This window comes from Ursus arctos, chromosome X (genome assembly GCF_023065955.2).
Source record: "Ursus arctos isolate Adak ecotype North America chromosome X, UrsArc2.0, whole genome shotgun sequence".
Lineage (NCBI taxonomy): Eukaryota > Metazoa > Chordata > Mammalia > Carnivora > Ursidae > Ursus > Ursus arctos.
This window is the reverse complement of record NC_079873.1, coordinates 114,451,615-114,473,370: the sequence shown is the minus strand read 5'-3', so window position 1 is coordinate 114,473,370 and position 21,756 is coordinate 114,451,615. Positions and strand designations below refer to the sequence as shown.

Here is a 21,756-nt window from a genome sequence, read left to right as displayed (position 1 = left end):
AAAGTAAAGAACGATGGGGATATGTTGAAAGAACACAGGCTAAATTTGTGACAATCTGAGTTAAGAGAATAAATAACAACAGGAACAGATCTTTAACTCATAGAATAAAGTATGTATTTTAGTAGCAGAATGCTCTTTAGAACCCCAAAACACCATCTGAATCAAGTTATCGAAGTTAACATTATCCTGAGGGAGACTACTGACAACACACGCCTCCTGGTATGATGCACTAAGCAGGTTACAACACTGCTTCTATGGTATTGGTGCCAAAAAAGCATAACCTGAATCTCAAGATAAGCAAACATTAGACACCCAAATTGAGGGACATTCTACAAACTGGCCAGTACTCTTCAAAAATGTTAAGATGACGAAGACAAAGAAGCCAGGAGTATTCCAGTGTAAAGAAGACTAAGATAGGACAGCTAAATGCAATCATGAGCCTGAAATGGACCACAAAGAGATTATCAGTGGGACCACTGGCAAAACTCCAATACTACATGTAGACAAGTTAATAACATGCCAATTAATTTCAATTTACAGATCTTGATAACTATGTTGTGTGTTATCTAAGGTGTTAACAGTATGACAAAGAGTATATGAAAATTATTTCACTAATTTCACTTTTTTAAAGTCTGAAATTATTTCAACACAAAAAGTGAAAAAAACTTTAAAAATTATACCGAACAGAACACAGGACAAGAGATCAAGTTCTGGCCTATGTCGGCTTAAAATGATTTTCATACTTTAGACGTTACTTCACCTTCATGTATGCCAGGTTCATGAGGCATAAATGAGTGGCTTGTTCTATATTCATGGGACTCCAAATTGTGCCCTGAGGAATCTGTGGGCAAGACAAGGAAATAGAGCAAGGAAACAGCCCTGGATCCATCATCCTTCAATGTATGCAATTCTGCTTCTATCTGCTTCACCTGTGTAATTTCACTTGAAAAGAGGACTCTGCTACTAAAAAGAGTAGTTTGGAATACTGTTTAGGATAAAAAGGGAACCAACTATTGATAAAAATGGTACAATGTGGATGAAGCATAAACACATTATGCTAAGGGAAATAGGCCAGACACAAAAGAGCACATATGATTTTATTTATATGGAGTTCTAAAACAGGCAACTCTATAATGTGCACACTGCATAAATCATACCTAAATTTATATTATATGTTGTTAAGTATCACTATATGTTGTATAGCAATATAAATCAGATTAGTCACTGGTGCAAGGTAGAGGAGTCTGACCGGGAAAGAGCACATGGGAACTTTCTGGGGTGATGGTTACATGGATGTATACATTTGTCAAAATGGAACTGTACACTTTTAATGGGTACATTTTACTGTATTTAAACTCCACTTCAGAAAGCTGACTTAAAAATTTCATCCCAAATTGCTTGCATTAAAAGGAATTTCTAGTTTCTTTCTTTCTTTTTTTTTTTAAAGATTTTTTATTTATTTGACAGAGTGCATGGGGGGGCAGAGGTAGAGGGAGAGAAGCTCAAGCGGAGTCCCCACTGAGCAAGGCTTGATCTCACGACCCTGAGCCGAAATCAAGAGTCGGACGCTTTACCAACTGAGCCATCCAGGAGCCCCAGGAATTTCTAGTTTCTGATCCATTAGATAGATCACCTACGTTTTCTAGTTTCTGATTCATTAGATAGATCACCTATGTTTTGTCGACTACAAATCTCAGTACTAAGATAGCAAAAGAACTATGAAAGGTGGGAGGAAAATACTATGACCAAGCTGAACCAATGCTGGGTAAGATGGTGGTAAGTTCAATTACAGATATTTCGTTCCATACCTTATAGAAGAAATACTGTACAAGGTGTGCTATTCTCACATAATATAGATGTCCGTGAGCCAAGAGCAGTTTCTTTAAATGTTTAAACTTCGGAACAGCATAATCGCTATTCCTGGCTGCTTGGCGACCTTCTTTGCCTTTAATACCTGAAAGAGAGAAAATCTCTATGAGTATTTTATAAAATAAACAACCTCCTGATTTGTTGTTTTCACACTTTTAACTTGTTTATGTGGCATAGTTCACTCGTATACATTTTTTTTAAAGATTTTATTTATTTATTTGACAGAGATAGAGACAGCCAGCGAGAGAGGGAACACAAGCAGGGGGAGTGGGAGAGGAAGAAGCAGGCTCCCAGCGGAGGAGCCTGATGTGGGGCTCGATCCCACAAGGCCAGGATCACGCCCTGAGCCGAAGGCAGACGCTTCACCGCTGTGCCACCCAGGCGCCCCTCGTATAAATTTTTTTAACCAAAAAGTGCTGTAACAGTGACATTGAGTGTCACCAATAAAAAGTAAAACTTAGTTGGTAATTACTTATTTATAACATGATATAAACAATTAAATAGAATCATTGTTTTAATCATTCAAGGCAAAAATTAAGGAAAAAATTATATCTGAAAATTGATCTGAAAAAAAGGCACTTAGTGCGTACACGTACATGCCCCTACACAAGGGGCTAGATTGCTTTAGCAGCTTAGAGACCTGGGGTTTGTGGTCTAGGAGCTCAGAACTGAAGAGTTACAATGAAATGGTGAAGTCCCATCACTGAATGAAACTCTGAGTAGTAGCGCAAGTATTCCATGAGCTCAAGGCCCTTTCCACATTGAATAACTAATGAGTACAACTGAGAGTTCCACAATAAATCGGGTTACTTCCAGATGGAAAGAATTTGGGAATCCAAACTGCAGTAATAATAATTCCCAAGATACCTATACCATTATTTCTTCCCTTCAAAAAACAAACAAACAAAAAACCAAAACCAAAACCAAAAAAAACCTTGCCGGGGTGTTAGGATTCCTGCCTATCAGCAGCCTGACATGGGAAAAAAAAATGGTGCAGGCAGTAGAAAAAGCTGTTGTTGCATGCCAACATATAAATTTGACACTACAGCCCTAAGTACCCATAAATATTGCCATGTGGAAAACCAGCCAACCAATGATCATTTCTTAGTCCCAAACAGTCAAGAATCTCAGAAGATATAGTGCAGCAACATAAGCAGGCGATGTGGCCGGGGGCAGAAAATCAATAAAATTTCATGCATGCTGTCAAGGTGAGAGCTAAATGATCAACTGCAGTGCCAGTAGGTCTGGGAAATTCACTTTACTTGGCTAATATAAAAATATCCTCTAACTTTGTATTGCTACGTTTCCACCAGGGGTAGGACTTTGGGATGGACACATTAGATGAGGACCTTCATTAAATGAATAATTATCATTCCCAAATTAAAATTCAAGATGAGCAACCAAAACATTCTCTCTAGAATAGAAGACTGAGCGACCTAACAAGCAATACTGATACCTTACAGCCGCCATCTCATTAGGTGGTTCTTACCTATTCCCACATGGGATTCCAAGATCATACTAACATCATTGGCACCATCACCTATCGACAGTGTTATCGGGCTGCCTTTTAAATTCTTCACCATTCTGACAATCTAAACATTAAATATAAAAGAGGTACAGAACAGGTCAAAGCAGAATGTGAGACTACTATATTGCACGTATATGCCTCGTTCACACTTGTAAATGGAGGCCTTGCGAACAAACAGAAAGGTAGTTTGTGCATATCATGTACAATAGCCTTGAATTCTCAGAGGTAAAATAACATAGCTTTTCAAATGTCACACCAGTGCCCACTTTTTTTTTTTGGTTCCATGCATATACGAAGTGTCAGAAAACCTTGCCTCCTATCTATAGTAGAGGCCAACATATTTCCTTGTCCTTGCTTCATGTGTCCTTTCAGATGAGGTGTTGAATGTGACAGTGGAGACCAGGAAGCTCATTTGAGGTAACACGCATAGGGTTAGTGGAATAAGAGTAGAAGTTAGAGAACAACGCTTCTAGAACCTCTCCATCTCTCCTCTCTGCAGATACAACCACTCCCTTCGGTGCATTCCCATATTCCCAGGGACTTCCCCAGTGGTAAATTCTTTTTTTTTTTTTTTTGAAGATTTTATTTATTTAGTTGAGAGACAGAGACAGCGAGAGAGGGAACACAAGCAAGGGGGGTTTGAGAGGGAGAAGCAGGCTTCCCACTGAGCAGGGAGCCCGATGCAGGGCTCGATCCCAGGATTCTGGGATCATGATCTGAGCCGAAGGCAGATGCTTAACGACTGAGCCGCCCACGCACCCCCCCCAATGGTAAATTCTTACACCCATCCAGCTGCCAACTAAACTTTACCAAATCTCCCAATACCCAGTATAATTTCATCTCTTCTACAGATAGCTGCGTTTTTAAATGGGGGCATCTTAAAGGTGGTGAGATGAGCAGAAAGTTCCCTGAGGTATGTGTATAAAGCCTGTCACTATTCCCTGAGTGTCTCTTCAAGATGTGTCAACGGCACAATGCAGCTCACTGCTGTGCTCACGGCAGGTACCGAATAAAAGAAACCTTCTCCTGGTGGAGTCACTTGTGGAAGTATATTGGGTAAGCAGCCGCCCTCCCACCCTATGTTTTAGATAATGACTGCTTTATGCGTCACCCCTCAAAACCCTCTAGAATCTGGCAGCTTTAAAAAAGTGTCTATAATGCAGAAGCTAACTAATGCCTTGCAGAAATTCTGTCCTCAGAATTGCTTTCACCAGTTAACATAAATAAAATCCATTTTCAACATAAGTGATTAAAAATAACTGACATGAGGCTAAGCCACCCCACAGTCTTTTCTTTAAACAAAATTCAGTCAGGTTTTAGTTTACTAAATTGCATACAGAAAACCCACATCCAATTCCATTGAACACGAAAATAGTGTTATTGTGGCAGGCCAGCTTTCCCCTATTCCCTCCCCTCAACTTGGTTCTTTGAAAAAATTTTGAGAGACTCTCAGAAATAATCTGTAAATGAGTCAAAGACAAACTTAAAGAACCCACACTAACTTTTGTGTTTGATGGCCTACAATTATGGTTAACCTAATTGCACCTATGAAACTTGTGCAGTAATGATTTGTACCTCAAGGAAGAAAAAGTGCAGCCCAGAAAGGTCTAGGGAAGGCGATAAAATTAGCAAGGGTGACAGCTTCTGCATGAAAATACAGATTAAGAAGATTAAAGGTCGTCCTTGTGGAAAGATAAAAAGATATATAATCATGGACTATAAAATCATGAAAGATTTGGTTAGAGAAACACAGGTTTTTTTTTTGTTTTGTTTTGGTTTTTTTTTTTTTTACTGTGCCCCGGGTCACCTGGATTAAGAACTTCTCCTCAATCTCTAAGGTAGCTTCATGCGAAAGAAATCAATTTGCCAAAAACTATGTATCGACCAACCACAACTGCACACAATGCAACGTGCAATGTCATGTGCAAATATCCAAGAAAGACAGAAGGCTGGTCACACACCTTAAGAAACATCTAATGGAACAGTAGAGACAGGGAATGAATACAAGAATATTAGGCAACCAGATTAACAATAAACACTAACAGTGTGAAGTATCTGTGCAAGGGAATATATAACACTGTTGTCTAAGTTGTTCACATAAAAATGCCCATGATGGCAGAGAAGGGAGAAGACACTACATGCCAGAGTAATCCAGGAATGATTTCACAGAAGGGAGAGTAATTTTATTTAAATCATGAAAGATGGTTAAAGATCTGTGTGGATGGGAAAAAGAGGCTTGGAAGAATACTCCAGAGAGAGGGAATGGCATGCTCTAAGGCACACAGCCAGATTAAGTACAATATACGCTCAAAAGACAGACTGGCTCGACCAGATCAGTGCGTTTTCATATGGGGGGCATGGACAGCTACATCTGGGTCCAGATCAACAGACAGCGATACTATGAAAGTGGTCGCAGGGTGCAGGAGGAACAGGAAGAAAAGACAAGACTGCAGGCAAAGAGCCAAGTTAGGTGGCTAGTTACAGGTAGAGTTCAATGAGCAGTTAAAGGCTTGCCATCTGCCAGGAAAGAAGAAATGAAAAAGACAACGTACTAGAAAACGGACAGAATTTGGTGACTGAAACCACATGGAAGAGTAAAGCATGGGGGAAGTCACCACAGATTTCAAGGTTCTCAATCTAGAAACCTGGAAGTACAGTGAGCTCAGTAACTGATGCAAAAGAAGATAAGGAAGACGATGGGCTCTAAAGAGAGCTGGGTCGAGATAGTAATGACAACACCCAAGAAGACGTGTTCAGTAGGCAGCTGGAGAAGAAAGTAAAAGCCTAAGTATTTGGATTGGAGAAGCGACTGCAAGATCACCTGTATGGACCTAACAGGAGAGTGGGTGATATCCCGGAAGATGGGATTAGAGCGAAGGAAAGAAAACAGGCCGAGGACTGAACTACAGGGGGGCTCCATACTTTGGCTGGGAGAAGCAGTATGGGGTTAGGAATTCAAATAACCACCTGGGCAGTGAGTAGCCAGAATCCAATGAGCAACCTGAGCAACAGACAATAAATGTAGGGGGAAAAAAAGAGAGACTGCCTCTGACTAAAGGGACAGATTTCTATGGCTATGGCTCTGGTAGGATCTTCTTCCTCAATTGGGGCTAATCAAGGCTCTGAAGGTTGAAGGAAAAAAAGAGCACCCGATTGTGGTGGGGATTGAGAGTGAGAAGAAAGTAGACAGAGACAATGCCCTCAATTAGGATGGGCTGTGTGTGTGCGTGTGTGAAGCAGGGAGTAGAGTTCGTGTGAAGGACAAACCAAGGACACAGCCATTCCTTGGGTCTAGAGTAAGCAGTTGAAGACTATGAAGAAGTAATATGAAGGTATGTGAAAGAATACAGTGTGTACAGAAGTGAAGAAATTTGTAACTGAGACTCTAAGGTTCTTTGTACCAAGTGCAAAAAAGCAAGGTGAAGCAGATCAACGCGGGCTGGAGGAGCTGGAGAAAAGAGCATATGGGAGGTGGCCCCTGAATTGGGTTTAATTATGAGTAAAATTTCCGTTAGGCCAAGAGGAATTCAGAGAGAATTCCAGATGAGGAAAGCTTTGGAGGTTGGCATGAGCACAGCAAGGGGAAGGGACACAAAGGGAGGACCAACCAAAAGGAGTGGAGGACTCAGGCTGGGTACGGGAATGACAGTGGACAGAGCACGTAGAGACACGATAAGGGCCAACATAGGTGAGCCTGAATGCCAGAGTCATCTGCCTTTCATCCTCAGGGACTAGGAAACTATGAAAGGATCTGAGAAAGAATATATAATGGGAGAAATGGTGTTTTAACAAAATTAATTTGGGAGTGTGGCAAGAGATTGAAGGGGGAAGGGGGAAAGCCAGGAGACTGACGAGGAGGCTAAATCACAGAGTCTGTGTGTGAAGTCACAGGACTTGGACTGGGATGGAAGTGAAAGGTTTAAAAAGATGGCACATAAATGAGAGCTATGATAAAAGGTAGGATCAATGGGGCACAGTGACTAGATAGTGAGTGAGGGAGAAGACAGGGGTCAAAGGTCGTTTGGTGACTTAGGGAGCAAAAAAAAAATGTGGTGCTGGAGACAAGAATAATGAAGACAAGGGAGAAAATACACTGGCCTGAAGGTGAAAATTATAAGATCTGTCTTGGACACTAGAATTTAATATGACAGTGGGGATTCCACATGGAGCTGTCTAGCAGGCAGCTAGAAATACAAGATTTCATGTAAAGGAAAAGTCAGTACCAGAGACTGTCAATGAGAGTCCTAGAAATTCATGTTTAGAGAGACAGGCTATAAGTGAAAAGCAGAAGGAAGACTTAGCCCCAGAGAAAAATGATAATTAGTGAGAAGTGAGAAGATGACACAAAATAAAAAGACACTAGGTTGCCAAGTAGGACAAAAAAAAAAAAAAGTCAAGACTGTGGACTATAGACAGAAACCCAGGGAGGAAAGTTTTAAGGAGGATATGACTGATAGTGTTAACTGTGGCAGAGAAACGAGGAGGAGAACAAAAGACAGCGCGATGGATTTGGCAAGGAGGTCACTGCTGGCCTCCAGGTGATCCAACGGACGTGATGACATGAGGAGAAGAAAGAACACACGGGGCTAATGTCACAGAGGAGTGAGGAGCAGTGGAATGGAGGCAGCACGCACCAAGCACTCATTAGAGAAGTCTGGAAGGCAAGGAATTGGACAGCCAGCTTGAGGGGACAAGAAGCATGGGTTCATTCACACTGGTGGGCAGACCTCTGAATTTGACCGCGAAGAAGCAGCAGCCTGGGAAGATGTAATAAGGTAAAAAGGGCTCTTTGAAGAAACAAAAGTGAAGTGAACATTTGCACATATGTGTATAGAAATCCCCGGAACGGAACATTATCTAATACCCGTTACCTGGGCTTTCTGTAATGGCGCCATCCGGCAGCAGAGCACTGCAGTGCACTTCATGCATATCTGCAAGAAAATGCTTTTGTAATTGTTAGAACTGGAGTCTTGACTAGAATTTAATATGAGTGACAATGTGGAGCCATCGATGATTAATCCATATTCCTGATGTTCTGTCCATGCTCTGGAAAAGAAAAACAACGCTGTTAATTGAATCTCCTATACATTCCTATTTTGAAACCTGATTGTTTTTCAAACCACAAAGAGGAGGGTCCTGAATAAAAATCATCATCAATCTGGTTCCTGAACCTATAAACTGTAGAGAAGCAACTGTTTTTAATGAAGGCACAACAGACATTTTCCCATGACGTCTTTGAGACTCAAGCTGCCCATATAGATGCTAAGTTCTAAAAGGTATAGAAATAATGGACTTTGGCAGCTGGTCTCTGTGTAAGAAAGTCAAGGCGAACTGTGGAAATTACAGATCGGTCACTCAAACTCTGATATGGAGACAAATCATTAATCTAAAAACTTCTTAGTAATAGAGGAAAAAAGACAAAATGGCTTTGGGTATACAAATCACAGAAGACCTCTTCCTGAATGACAAAGCCTGTCAACAGATCTGGCTTCTCAAAAATGATGGAGAGCCTAAAAAGACATGGTGCTCATTAAAATATACCATTCAATAATGATATATGTTCCTTAAATAAGTATCATTTTATACTGGATTAGTGGTTCTCAACCACAGCCTTCCCATTAGAATCACCTGGACAGCTTTAAAAAATTGCCCATGCCTGAGGTCTATTCCCAGACAAATTAAATCAGAGTATCTTGGGCAGCGCTTGGTTATTTACAGGTTTATGTTTCAGAAAGCTCTGTAGGTGATTCTCATGCATAGCTAGGACGACTAAGAGATATTAGGGGCTAGGAAAGACAAATATAACAGGTGCAAGTACTTAAGAATAACATGTGGGAGGGGCTCCTGGGTGGCACAGTCAGTCAAGGGACTGACTCTTGGTCTCGCCTCAGGTCATGATCTCAGGGTCCTGAGATCGAACCCCATGACGGGCTCCGCTCGCCCTCTCCAACCCCACCCCCCCCCCACCCCGGTGTGCATGCCCTCTGTCTCTAAAATAAATAAATTAATCTTTAAAAAGAAAAAACCATATGAGGGAAAACTTATGACTGAGAAAATTCTACCAATTAACATGTCATTTTTTTTTGCAATTAAGAAAAAAACAGTGATTAATCAATTTTTGCTCAGGGAATCCTGGATGCCACTGGAGGACCAGTGCAGCGCAAGTATTAGACACAGCACGACCTCATCATTATCGATTCGTTTGTCTAATTTTAGCCTTCCTGAAGCTTAATGTTTAAGGGAATCTTGTTAAAATTCCTGAGAATTTTGTTCAAGTGTAGATTCTGACTCACTAGGTTGGTGGTGGGACAGGAGATTCTGCATTTCTGACAAGCTTCTAGTGATAATGGAGCGCTGTTCCATGGAGCAAATGCTTGAGTAGTGAGAGCCTAATATGCCTCCTCATTCGTTTATTCCATATTCCCTCAGTGTATATACTAACACTATGGTATTTTGTGCTTGTCCATACTCCGCTTCATAATCTTAGAAGCATGTTTTATTCACTAATTACAGAGCTATCAATCATGTGTTCTCCTTTGCTCCTCTACTCACAGAGCTGACTTAATGTGCAGAGAGCAGTGGCTCAATAACAAATCAAGCAATATTTATAAGCATCAATCCTAAGTAGGACATATAAGAAGAATGGGAAGAATCATTAACGCATCTTTCCCGGGAGAACAGAGAAACTTCCTTGAGGTGACAGAAGTATACATGGGAGAATATATGCAAACAAACAAGATACTAACTGGCTAATAGCCAGAGGTTGGGACAGTAAATACACACAGAAAAGACCAGTGGAACTGAAGGACAAGGCAGAATGAGATGAGGGGAGAGAAGTATGCTGTGGTGCACTAGGAAAGCAAGGTGAAAAGGTCACCTGAGGCCTTTGCTGCGACCTCATTCTGTGTATAACGGAGAACCACTCATCTGGCAGAGGGACTTGAGGGATTCAAGGCAAGAGTTGCTAGGAATTTGAAGTGCAGCACTAGCGGGGAAATTGGAAACCTGAATAAGGCTCGGTGGCTGATGTGAAGCGGAAAGGACAAAGAAACAGAAGCTGACAAAAGTGATTCTGAGTCTGATGCTTATATAACTTGAGGGAAGTCTGTGCCCCACTCCAACAGATGAACCGTAAGAGGGAATGTTCTGAGATGGTGAGTTAAGTTTTTCTGAAGCCCTGGCTTTTACAGAAGTACCCCAGAGCTGCTGAATGGTGTTATGGACTGAACCGTGTCCGGTGCCCCGCCCCCTTCCCAAGTCCTACGTTGAAGCTCTAACCCCCCATGTGACGGTATCTGTGACTAGGTTTAAGTGAAGTCACGAGGGTGGAGCCCTTATGATGAGATTAGTGCCCTTATAAGAAGAGATACTAGACCTTCATCTGTCTGTGCCATGTAAAAACGCAGTGAGAAGGTAGCTCTCTGTAAGCCAGGGAGAGGGACCTCACTGGAACTGGACTCCAGAAATATGAGAAATAAGTTTCTACTGTTTAAGCCGCCCAGTCTATGATATTTTGTTACGTTAGCCAGAACAGATGAAGACAAATGGACAAGTAACATGGAATTTGGACTGCCTTTATAGATACCATTTGGCTAAAGAAAGGAAATATTTATGACAAGCAATCAATGAGACCATGTTTACTCTCACAGATGCCCAAGTGCCAAAACAATGGCTGGTTTAGAATGGGCCACAGCCTCATAAAGGCGGGAAAGTTGTCTGTAAAGCCTGTTCAAATATTAGACATGAGGATCCAGATAGAGCACAGCTGTTAAAAACATGGGCTCTGGATTTGGATAGACTTGTTCCACCCCTTATTAGCTGTGTGATCTTATATAAGTTACTGCATCTCTCTGAGCCTTACTCTATCTGTAAAATGAAGGAAATAGATAGCCTTACTGGGCTGCGATGAAGACGAAGTGAGAATAATTATATAAAGTGCTAATATTGTTCCTGAAACAAAGGGTATGCTCAAGAAATGTAAAATAATATCATCTAGGGGTCTCTGGATTTAGTGCGAGCACATCCCGTGGCATTCCAGAAGAGGCAGCTGATTTGCTTATAGCCATAGTAAATTCCAGCACCTGGTTTAGGCAAGGCTAAGCCTTGGTCAATGATCTCTGGGCACGGAATTATTATGTATCAGTGGCTTTCCTTGAGACCCTTAAGTTCTATAAGCTCTTCCTAAGCAGCCCGTTGAAAGCAGAGTTGAAGTGGCCATGTTATTAACAGCTATTTGGTTCCCGGAGGAGTTCTGGGGCATGTAAATCCACAGAAAAAATGGCTCCAGGACCTCAAATTACGTGGAAAGTGTTATAGAGACTGGTTTCCTTATATTCAATTGAAAAGACCACAAAAAGGAGTATTTTTTTCTTGCCATGGACCAAGCTGGAGGATCAGTGCTAAATACCCAAACCCTAAACATGAAGAAATTGAACTACTTTTCTAAACCTTGAGAAATACAGGATTGTCTTTTGAATTAAAGGAGAGGTGAAAAGTGCTAAATAATCTCAAAGGAGCCATCGGCCCAAGTCCTCAGGGAAGGTTTTAACTTAAAAGGACAAAACACCTGCAAACAAAGAATGATAAATCATAGAAAACGGAACCTTCTGCATAAACAGCTGTGATTTACATTTATACCCACGCCTAAGTATAAGAAACTGGTGCACTCTCTTACTTTTTAAGGCTTCTAGTACTTTTAGGAAAATCATGCAGCAACTTCTTACGATATTCTATCAACAGTTCATGTAATCGATCTTCTTTCCTTTCACTTTCTTCGATGGTTTTTGTAGTCAGTTCCAAGAGCTCAGTGCTGGTTTGGAAGAGGCGGCACGCATAGCAGGTGGATTTGGCCGTCTCCATCTTGTCCCCAGTAAGCACCCAGACTTTCAGACCTGCTGCATGCAGAGCTTCGATGGTCTCAGCTGCTTGATCCTGTAGCCTGGGAACACAAAGGAAACCTTGCTATCCTCAGAGATTCCTCACAGAGATTCTGCAAGAAGGCTTGCAAAAGAGGATATTTTTACAATTCACAGCAATTCTGGAGTCCTGACACATTATCAGTTGGTTTTCTTATATATTCTCTACTCTTGCTGGGAGTATTATCTCTGGCATGGTTTTACTTACCAAAATGAATTTCAAGCAGTGAGGTTTGGAAAAGTTAACGACATCTCTTCAGGTAACTGGTATCCAATGGCGGAATGGAGAACCATCCCTCTTAGCTAAAATGTTCATAAACTCACCAGACATTCTTATTCACTGTCACTTTACTATAGTTCATTAAATTTTATATCTCACCATATAAATACTTAACATGGTTCGAAATGGAAAGGGCCAAACCTAGTGAGATATCAAGGGAAGTTAGTGAATCCCCATTGCCGAGGAGCTTTGAGAATAGGAAAGCCAACCATCCCGAGAGAGAATTTAAGCATAAATCCGAAAGGCACAGAGAGAAGAATACTTTCTCTGAGTTCCCTTTGGTCAGAGAACAAGAAAGAAATTAGACTAAAGGAATCCCATTAAAATTTTAAAACCTTCTAATGTGGCTGAATATACATATATATATGTACGTATACAGACATATGTATACATACATATACATACATATGTATGTTTGTGTACATATATATATGTAACTTTTTTTGGTGAAGTCTCATAATTTGCATTTATAATTTCTTCAAAACTCCTAAAATATTAAGAGTCTAAAATGTATTCTTTCAGGGAGATCAATGCTAGAGCCCTACAATCCTGTCTAGTGGAGCTCAGCCTGGAGAGTTAAAGCAAATTCTTTGAAAGTATGCAAAAACATGCTCTAGCCTGTCGAACCAGGTTAGAATGAGCTCTTACGTTGTTTGCTCTCACTTGAATTTCCTTTCCGCTCATTTCTGTCTGTCAAAATCTTAGCAATTCTATCAGGCACCAGCTCAAAGGATGCCTCTAGCACAAAGCTCTCAATACATCATAAGCCTATTTCATAAATATCTGCATAAATAAATGGATGGCTTTGTAAACATTCAAAAGATCTTAGAGACGACAGATTCATTCTTTTTTTTTTTTTTAAGATTTATTTATTTATTTATTAGACAGAGACAGCCAGCGAGAGAGGGAACACAAGCAGGGGGAGTGAGAGAGGAAGAAGCAGGCTCCTAGTGGAGGAGCCTGATGTGGGGCTCGATCCCGGAATGCCAGGATTACGCCCTGAGCCGAAGGCAGACGCTTAACGACTGCGCCACCCAGGCGCCCCATCATTCTTCTAGACCACAAATATTTAACTTAAAAAAAAATCATTCCCACAAATAGTTCAAAGTCTGGTCTATCAACAGATCTGAATAGAAGATTTCAAAATCTGAGAATAAATTACCAATCTGGACAGATACCACCCTAAATGGTCATTAAAATGACAAGAATATCATTTTGTAATTACTTGTCTTCCACCGCAGTGGCTCCAATTAAATTCATGTTTGTCTCAATATCATCAAAAACCTTTTCCATTTTTTCTTCTCTGTCTTGTAAGGCCATTTTTGCCTCTATGAGCTGTCTGTTAATTCTTTCATAATCATCTGGAGCGATTTCTTTGAAGGCTACACAAAGTGTCCGATACCCGTCCTAGAAACAAAGTAGGAGATCTCTAGTTATCCAAATAATTGAAAAAAAAAATTCCGCACTCTCTTCAAATACTCTCATTTCACTGTACAAAAGAAATTCTGATATATGTTTAGTTAAAATAAAAAACACTAAGAGATTGCAACTAAAAAGGTAACATTCAGTTAGGTTCAGAATAACAAAATAATAGCTTTTAGAGTTAAAAGAAAAAAAAGCAGAACATAAACCAAAGATTCTTGAAAAGTCTTCAAGTCTGCAAATTCTGAACAGAAACTTGCTCCAGGATAACGTTTTACATTAAAGTAAGGAACATAATATTTCTAAATCCCCCAATAAAAATGGACCATAAAAAATAAGCTAAAATTCATTCTAACATTTAAATAGCAATCCCATAAAATAGTCATCTTTAGCATCTCTAGAGGGATATAGGCTCACCATTGCATTACGTTCCACATGGGCTTTAGTTAACTCAATTTCGTGATTTTGCACCCTGGGGAAGACTGCTGAGTCTGCTCCTTTACAAAAGAGAAGTATGTCTCCTAAAATAAATAAAAAAACAAGTTCTCAACTCAGAATTTTAAGACTGGTATTGGGATTTTACTAACAGGTACCTATCAAGGTGGCCTCTCCCACTCAGCTACTGTGTATCCTCAGCCTGCCCTGCAATGTTCCCCCAAATGGAATGAGACATCTTGACCTTTACTTTCATAGGACAAAGCTCACTACCTCTTAAGACCGATATGGACACAAGTAACTCAAGAGTGTACACCAAGTACCTCTGTTAGAATGTACTTCCTTTCAGGGAATCATGGGAGACTGTACTTATGTCAAGGAGCTCCTTCTGAATTCTCTGAAAATGTTGTCAAGCATGTTCTAAAGTGCACACATGGCATCTACAGATGTCAAGGACCAAACCCAAGAGCAAATAAAATAAAATCATTTTGAATAAACTATTGAGGTTGCTTTTAAAAACAGTGGCTTGGCAGTTTGTACTGGAAACTTGAAAATAGCACCGTAGAATGCCAGTATAAGTATGGCTTTATATCAGTCCATGCATCCGGCAAAGTAGTCACTGTTGAGCATTAAGAAACACACTTCACCTTATAAAGCAAAACGCTGAGTTCAAGAAGTTAAAAAGAAGTATAGCTCTGAGGTCAAGGCCCTTGACAGACCACTTCCCCAGACGTCACACTATTTGCAGTGGAATGCATACATGCATGTGTACAGGTAAGAACACCAAGTATTTCAAATGTTAAGTGGTTTTCTTTTTTAATTTTCTCTCACACATCCACAGTGTATTTAAAAGTCACAAAACAAATTTGGCATTCACATAATGAAATCAATTTCATGACCGGCAGGCACACCACAAAGTATGAATAAAGTGGGAAACGTTCCCTCAAGGGTCTGCCATATCTTCCCATTCTCACGCTAAGGAATTTCGGATAGATTTAACACTAAAAGGTAAATTACTGGGATTATAAATCAAGGAAATTTTGAAAAACCACCTAGGGACAGACAGTTACAGTCTCTCTCTTTCACACACACACACACACACACACACACACACACACACACACACACGCAGAGGCATGTGGGAGCCTGCAAATAAGGCAGGAGTGCTCCCCCATGGCTCTTGCTCAATCTGAGCAGAAGGTATCTCAGCTACCACGGCTCTTCCAAAGGACAAGGGGGAACCCTGGGATGATGGTACTGGTTCCAATGCAAAGGGCAAGCTTCATCCCTTTGCCAAACAAAGAGCCCAGCATGCTGGAGTAAAGCCACCATACCCTTTTTCCCAGCAGTCTGGCCCTTAGTCATCCCTAGCTTGCCTGTTCCCCGGAATTATAAAGCAGTAGGGAATGAGGAGGAAGGTCAGACAGGGAGAGCCAGCAATTGTCTAACACTCAAGAATTCTACTGCTAGTTAATCTCAAACCAACCAATTGTATGGGGCTGCTGCATGTCGACATTACTGGTGATTGGTCAGTACCATGAACTATAAAGAGTCACCCTTTCAGTTTCTGTTTGGACACTCAGGACTGGAGAGTAGAGTCAGTTTCCAAGAAAATGCATATACTGTCATACGAGGGGTTCTGCCACTGACAATTTGGCAAACTGAACATATGTGCTTATATAAATACATTAAGGCATACATGTTAGTTACCGCTTTGCATGACTCCAGGCAGTCATCTATTACTACATGAGATGTTTTCCTTTCTTAAAATAAGTGATCAACATACAAATCTACAAATGGAAAAAGAGAAAAAGTCAAGTGTTTAAAATGTATACCTGCTTGAGTCTTCACAATGACACTCATGCGACGACGGACAGAATCGAAGTTTAAGGTGTGAAGAAGTTCATACCTTTATGAGCAGAAAAATGAGAAAAAGAAGTTCATACATTTATGAGGAGAAAAATGAGAAAAAGAAAATATCTAGAACACAGTGAGAAAAATAAACTGCCACAGAAACATCCTGAATAGAATTCTCCCCTTTTGGTAAGGGTTGCCGGCCGAGTGCACAACTGGCGCTTTCCGTTGGGCCTCTGAAATTTTTCTGCACTTAGAATGTGGTGTCAGAGGATGCCAGTGTTGGTTAAGGGATATCTATATCCTCTCATTAGATTACTGCAAATGGTAAGGAGAGAGTGACTACACAGGACTGGCGGATAAAGAGCTGGAGGGGTCTAGAAATAGTCTCACCCTGCCAATCATTTTAACCATCGATGGGGTGTTTACTATTGGTCGAGCACAATGCTAGGTACTGGAAAACAGACATGAATCTGCCTGAGTTCCTTCCCTCGAGAGGCTCATCGCGTGAGAAGGGAAGCGGAGGGTGATGAGCTGACTCCCTCTCAATCTGCCATACGCTATAATAAAGGAACTCACAGGGCGGATGTGAAAGTGCAGAAAGAAGATATCTGAAGGAAGGCTTCCTGGAAGAGGTAGTGCCTGGGCTGTCTTCTGCAGAGCGACATGATGAAAAAAGGGTGTCCTGGCATCATGAGTAGAGAAAAGGGCATGTGCAAAATAGTTCACTAAAGCGTGAAACTAGTTGATAGGGGCACAGCAAGAGGGCTAAGCAAGGGCTGGGAGCTAAGAACACTGTGGGCCATTTCAGAGGTTTGGAATTTTATCCTAAGAGCAATAGGAATTTACTGAAGGGTTTAAACAGTGGAATGATATGATCAGATTTGTACTGAGCTAATAAATCAGATGAAAGAATGCAGAAGAGTAAAAATAAGAGTTAATTATTACAAAAACGTGGGGAAATATTTTTTGAAAATGAGCAACTTGGACACAAGTATGTGACCTAAAAATATTTACCATGAAGCCTGTTTCTGATGGGAGTGAGCAGGTCACCAGCTCTGGGATGTATGTTAAGAGATCTTCATGTAGCATTGTCATTTGGTGTTGACCAGATGGGGGCACTGTTGTGAACTGGCTAGAATCTGGACTTTAATTAAAGGCCCCGGGCTCCTGGTAGTCAGGCCAAAGAGCCTTTGCCTGGCTTTTAAGCATCACTTCCCAAAGGGGTACATTCCCCAAACGCATCTACACATATTACAGGTTTCTGAGATGGGTATCATGAGATGCTAGAGGCCAGAATAGAAGTCAGATAAGATAATTACATTTCAAGTTCAGATGAAGGAATTCAAATTAATCACAGAGCCTAATTAAAATCTGCTATTAAAGCCAAGGTGGTTTTGTTCACTGGGATCTCTACAGGGGAAAAAAAAACAAACCAACATCCAAAACACTGCTGCCTCAGGGTACTTGCCCTGGGGCTCACACTTGAGCATGGAGAATAAGACAAAGCATCTGACACCAAAGCTGCCACGACTGGCTGAGCTTGCAATCCCAGAGTGATTGGCTGGGTTCTAGATAGCAGAAGGTTCCATGCAAGTTCATGGATTCTTCTTGCAGTGTGTGCTGGAGACCTAAAATTGGCATCTGTGTTTCAGAAAGAAAGTCCAGGCCGACTCTCATTCGGGCTATTGGACCTACATGTAAACCACATAGGAATAATTTCCACCGCAAGTCCCAGTTTCTACCTCTCTATGAAAAATGTCTTCTGCTCCAACTACCTCTACACAAAACTCCAACCGGGAAAGCAGAGTCTTACACACTTATAGATGTAATGCGTTTCCTTTGTTGCTCATCCTAAAGGCACCCAAGGTTGACTGTGGGGTTAAGACGTGATAAACATTAAACACAAAGTGCTACTTACTCTTCTATTTCTTTTCTTTGGTTCTCTACTCTCATATGGCCATTCCGAATTCCCACAAATGTGAACCCATACCTGTCAAAAGCAACAAAAAGACCTTTGTGTATCTCTGAAGAACGATTGATTTTCCCCTGCACTGGGGTTACTCATACTTGTTTATTGTTTTCTTCTCTCTCATGTGAAAAAAATCAGTCTATAACTAGACTTCTCTTTACTGGCGGAGAAGACAGGAAAGAGGAAGTCAAAGCCCAGTCACAACTTGTAATCAAGAGGCAATTTGTAATTCCAATTCTGTAGCAAACACATTGGGCGACCTTTTAACCACTTAATCATCTCAGGCCTCAAGGGTAAAACAGGACTGTCAGTTACAAAGTGACGTCCAAATTGCTGAGAGCACTTCAGAAGTGACGTGTGGTGTACAAAAAGCGGCCACTGTTATATAATTTGCGGAGTATAATATGAACACTTGGACTTCTGTTTGGTATGCATACATAGTAACGCAAGTTACATCTATGCATTGCTATTTTCTTTTCGGTCTTAATTGGCTAGGTTTGGGGAATTTTCTAAAACCTTCAGATAAAGCAGTTCAGCTTTTTATTAATGAATATTTAGAAGATAAGGTTATTGAAGCAAACAGAGAAAAAACAACTCCAGTCCTCCTGTGATTTCACTTTCTCAGAAGTACAAGAAGTGCTTACTTCTTTTTTTTACTCTTCAAAAATGCTAATGTATTTCTCTACAACTTACCTCAGGGTTTTTAAAACGGCCTTATTGAGGTATGACTGATATACAAGAACTACACATATTTAATGTGTGCAATTTGAGAAGTTCGGACACGTGCAAACCCCCATGGGATTCTTACCAGAGGCAAGGTAAGAGACCTATCCAACACCGCTCACAGCTTCCCTGCGTCCCACTGGTGTTCTGTTGTTTGTGGCAAACACTTAACATGAGATCTACCCTCTTAACAAATTCTGAAGTGCAAAGCACTGTGTTAACTATGGGTACAACGCTGTACAGCGGATCTCTAGAATTTATTCATCCAGCCTAACAGACGTGCTTACTTTTTAGCTCCTTTCACCAAAGCGATTTCATCTGGTGAAGAGGACATGTAAGTTAATTCAGCCGACTCTGTAGGTCCGTCAACGGCATCATTTGTTTTAATCTCTACAGTATGACATAAACACAAGGCACGCAGAAAGAGCTCTTCTCGGTTCTGTTGAACAGTAACAGAAAAATGACTCTATTATTTTCCCTTTTGATCATTTGGTAGTCAGTGAACAGAGACAAGGTATTAACGTGAGAAAATGTTATAACCTCCAGCAAACTGAGTAGCAGAAATTTCTAAATCCCTAATACTCAAATGAGCTCTGTATCCTCCCTTGGACCTAACGGCATCCCTGGTTCTCAGCTAACGTACCCTAGGGGCTGTGTTAACTCATTCAGGTTACTGTCGCGCCACCTCATACTAAATCAGTGAATTCTTTATGGCCTAAAAGAGTTCATTCAGTATCCAATTCACAACTTGGCAATAGCTCAGGTGCAGGGAGACTTGGGTTCATTTAACGTCTAGACACTCCTGGGACTTGAATGATTTCAAAAGACTTCATTCTTGGAGCAGCTCGTATTTTTAAAGACAAAGCATAAAGAATTATGATCATTATGATCAGACAGGCAAGTGAAATTTTTGCCCAAAAGCCGTTTTCCACAATCCTCCCTATTTATAAATTCTACTTGTTAACAATTTCCAGAGGTGTTCGTGAAACAAGAAAGTTGAAGTCAAAAGAGCAAATGGTTATTCCCAAGTCGCTGTCATGCACTCGGAATCTTCATTTCTACTACACAAAGTTAACACATGCACACAGAGTTTGATTTCTCAAGGTAAAATGGTAATTCAGAAAATGCCACCTTATCTGCTTTGTCAAAATAAGTTAAGGGTCCATCAGTTTGAGAGAGTCCATCAGTCTCCTGAGCTGCACCTTTATACTTGTGCCCATCTATGCAGCACTCGATGAATTCCATGCTATTTTCAGTGAGTGTTCCAGTTTTGTCTGTAAATATATAATCCACCTAAAAACAAGGACACAAACATATGCAGTTTTACCTTCTTCGGTGTGATTAATTTTTCTTTAAGCTGTAAGGCAGGGCTCTTTTCATATCCATAGCAAAGCAGTGTTTCTAAGACTTCTCGTCAAATGTCAGGTAGTTACAAAAGCAGTATTATGAGAAGAGTGTGAAAGGAATAAGAATTTTTTTTCAATTAAAAAAAATTATTTTAAGTAAACTCCATACCACATGTGGGGTTCCAACTCACAACCCCAAATTAAAGAGTTGTATGCTCCACTGACTGAGCCAGCCAGATGCCCCTGAACAAGTATCTTTAAATGCGGTATCACATGTCCAAGGTAGACACACTCGAATACAGAAGATAAATAGGAAAGAAAAATGTGGGTATTTTATCAAACTAAGAAACTTTCAGCTTATTACTCATCGATTTTGATGTAAAGAAGTTCTAAAATAAAAATTTTTCCAAGTGGGAAATAAGAATATACTGACCACTTATTATACACACACAGAAAAAAATTATTTGACAGGAACTTAAATTAACTGGGATGTAACAAAACTTTTCCTCGAAAAGTAAAATTTTCTATGAATATACTGGATTGAAGTAAAATGTACTATATAATGCAGACAGAATCACAGAGTATCGATGGTCAGGAAAAATATTAACAGCTACTAACGTTCAAAAACATAATTGAAGTTTCTTTCCACATACTGTGTATATTTTTAGATACTCCTGAAAAAAGTTTCCAAGTTAAAAAAAAACCAGTTTATAATAATAGGTTAAAATATAATATAAGCAAAAAAAGTATAATATAAGCATTCTTTCATAAATAATGGAAAAAGTAAGCTATGAAATAAACTTTCCATGTAAAATAAACCATTTTGAGCATTTCCATTTTATCTCAGTTTTTATCTCTTCTATTTATAACATCTGGCTTTTGGAAACCCACAATTTTGTCCTCCTTTTTGGCAATTTATGCTTAAATAGTTAAAATTATGGGCTGACAGGAACAAGCATAAGCACAAGATGAAGGTTTTCATTATGTAAGGGAGAAAGAGATGAACTCCAGCAGTAGTTGCTTTCTAATTATTTTTCAAAGCTTTTCACGGGAGCAGCACTGGCACAAATATAGCATTTCGATCTTCCTTTTTTTGCTCTGTTAAGCCAGCCAAGTTTGAATTCTCTCTTTAAATTAATCCAAGTGGTATTATTCCTGTATCATCTAGATTTTTCCAGTTTAAATAAAACCCTTCGGGACTTTTTTCTGATCAAAATTATTTACCTTCATTTTCCCCTGAAGGTTGTCCTGGGTTACTGCAGCTCCTACACTTGGGTGAGCATTAACGCATCTAGAAATCTTTTATAAGTGTCAAAGGTGGTAGTTTAAAAAAATATATCGTGCAATTGTTTCCCTACATACAACATTTTATGCAGTATGGATCTGCATATGATTAAGCTCATAGGTATAGG

General features: G+C 40.2%; 1 protein-coding gene across 7 annotated transcripts in view; it reads right to left on the bottom strand.

Moving 5' to 3' along the window:
• Window positions 1–21,756, bottom strand: part of ATP11C (ATPase phospholipid transporting 11C) — a 175,923-nt gene that overhangs the window by 38,025 nt on the left and 116,142 nt on the right. For all 7 annotated transcript variants that reach the window (XM_048213335.2, XM_026479749.4, XM_057314781.1 and 4 more), the window contains 10 exons: window positions 20,130–20,291; window positions 19,286–19,437; window positions 18,225–18,296; window positions 16,285–16,358; window positions 14,432–14,535; window positions 13,818–13,999; window positions 12,072–12,335; window positions 8,269–8,443; window positions 3,359–3,461; window positions 1,809–1,954 (listed from right to left, as the gene is read on the bottom strand). In XM_048213335.2, the coding sequence (XP_048069292.1) occupies window positions 1,809–1,954; window positions 3,359–3,461; window positions 8,269–8,443; window positions 12,072–12,335; window positions 13,818–13,999; window positions 14,432–14,535; window positions 16,285–16,358; window positions 18,225–18,296; window positions 19,286–19,437; window positions 20,130–20,291 (1,434 nt within the window). The remainder of the gene's footprint in view (window positions 1–1,808; window positions 1,955–3,358; window positions 3,462–8,268; window positions 8,444–12,071; window positions 12,336–13,817; window positions 14,000–14,431; window positions 14,536–16,284; window positions 16,359–18,224; window positions 18,297–19,285; window positions 19,438–20,129; window positions 20,292–21,756) is intronic.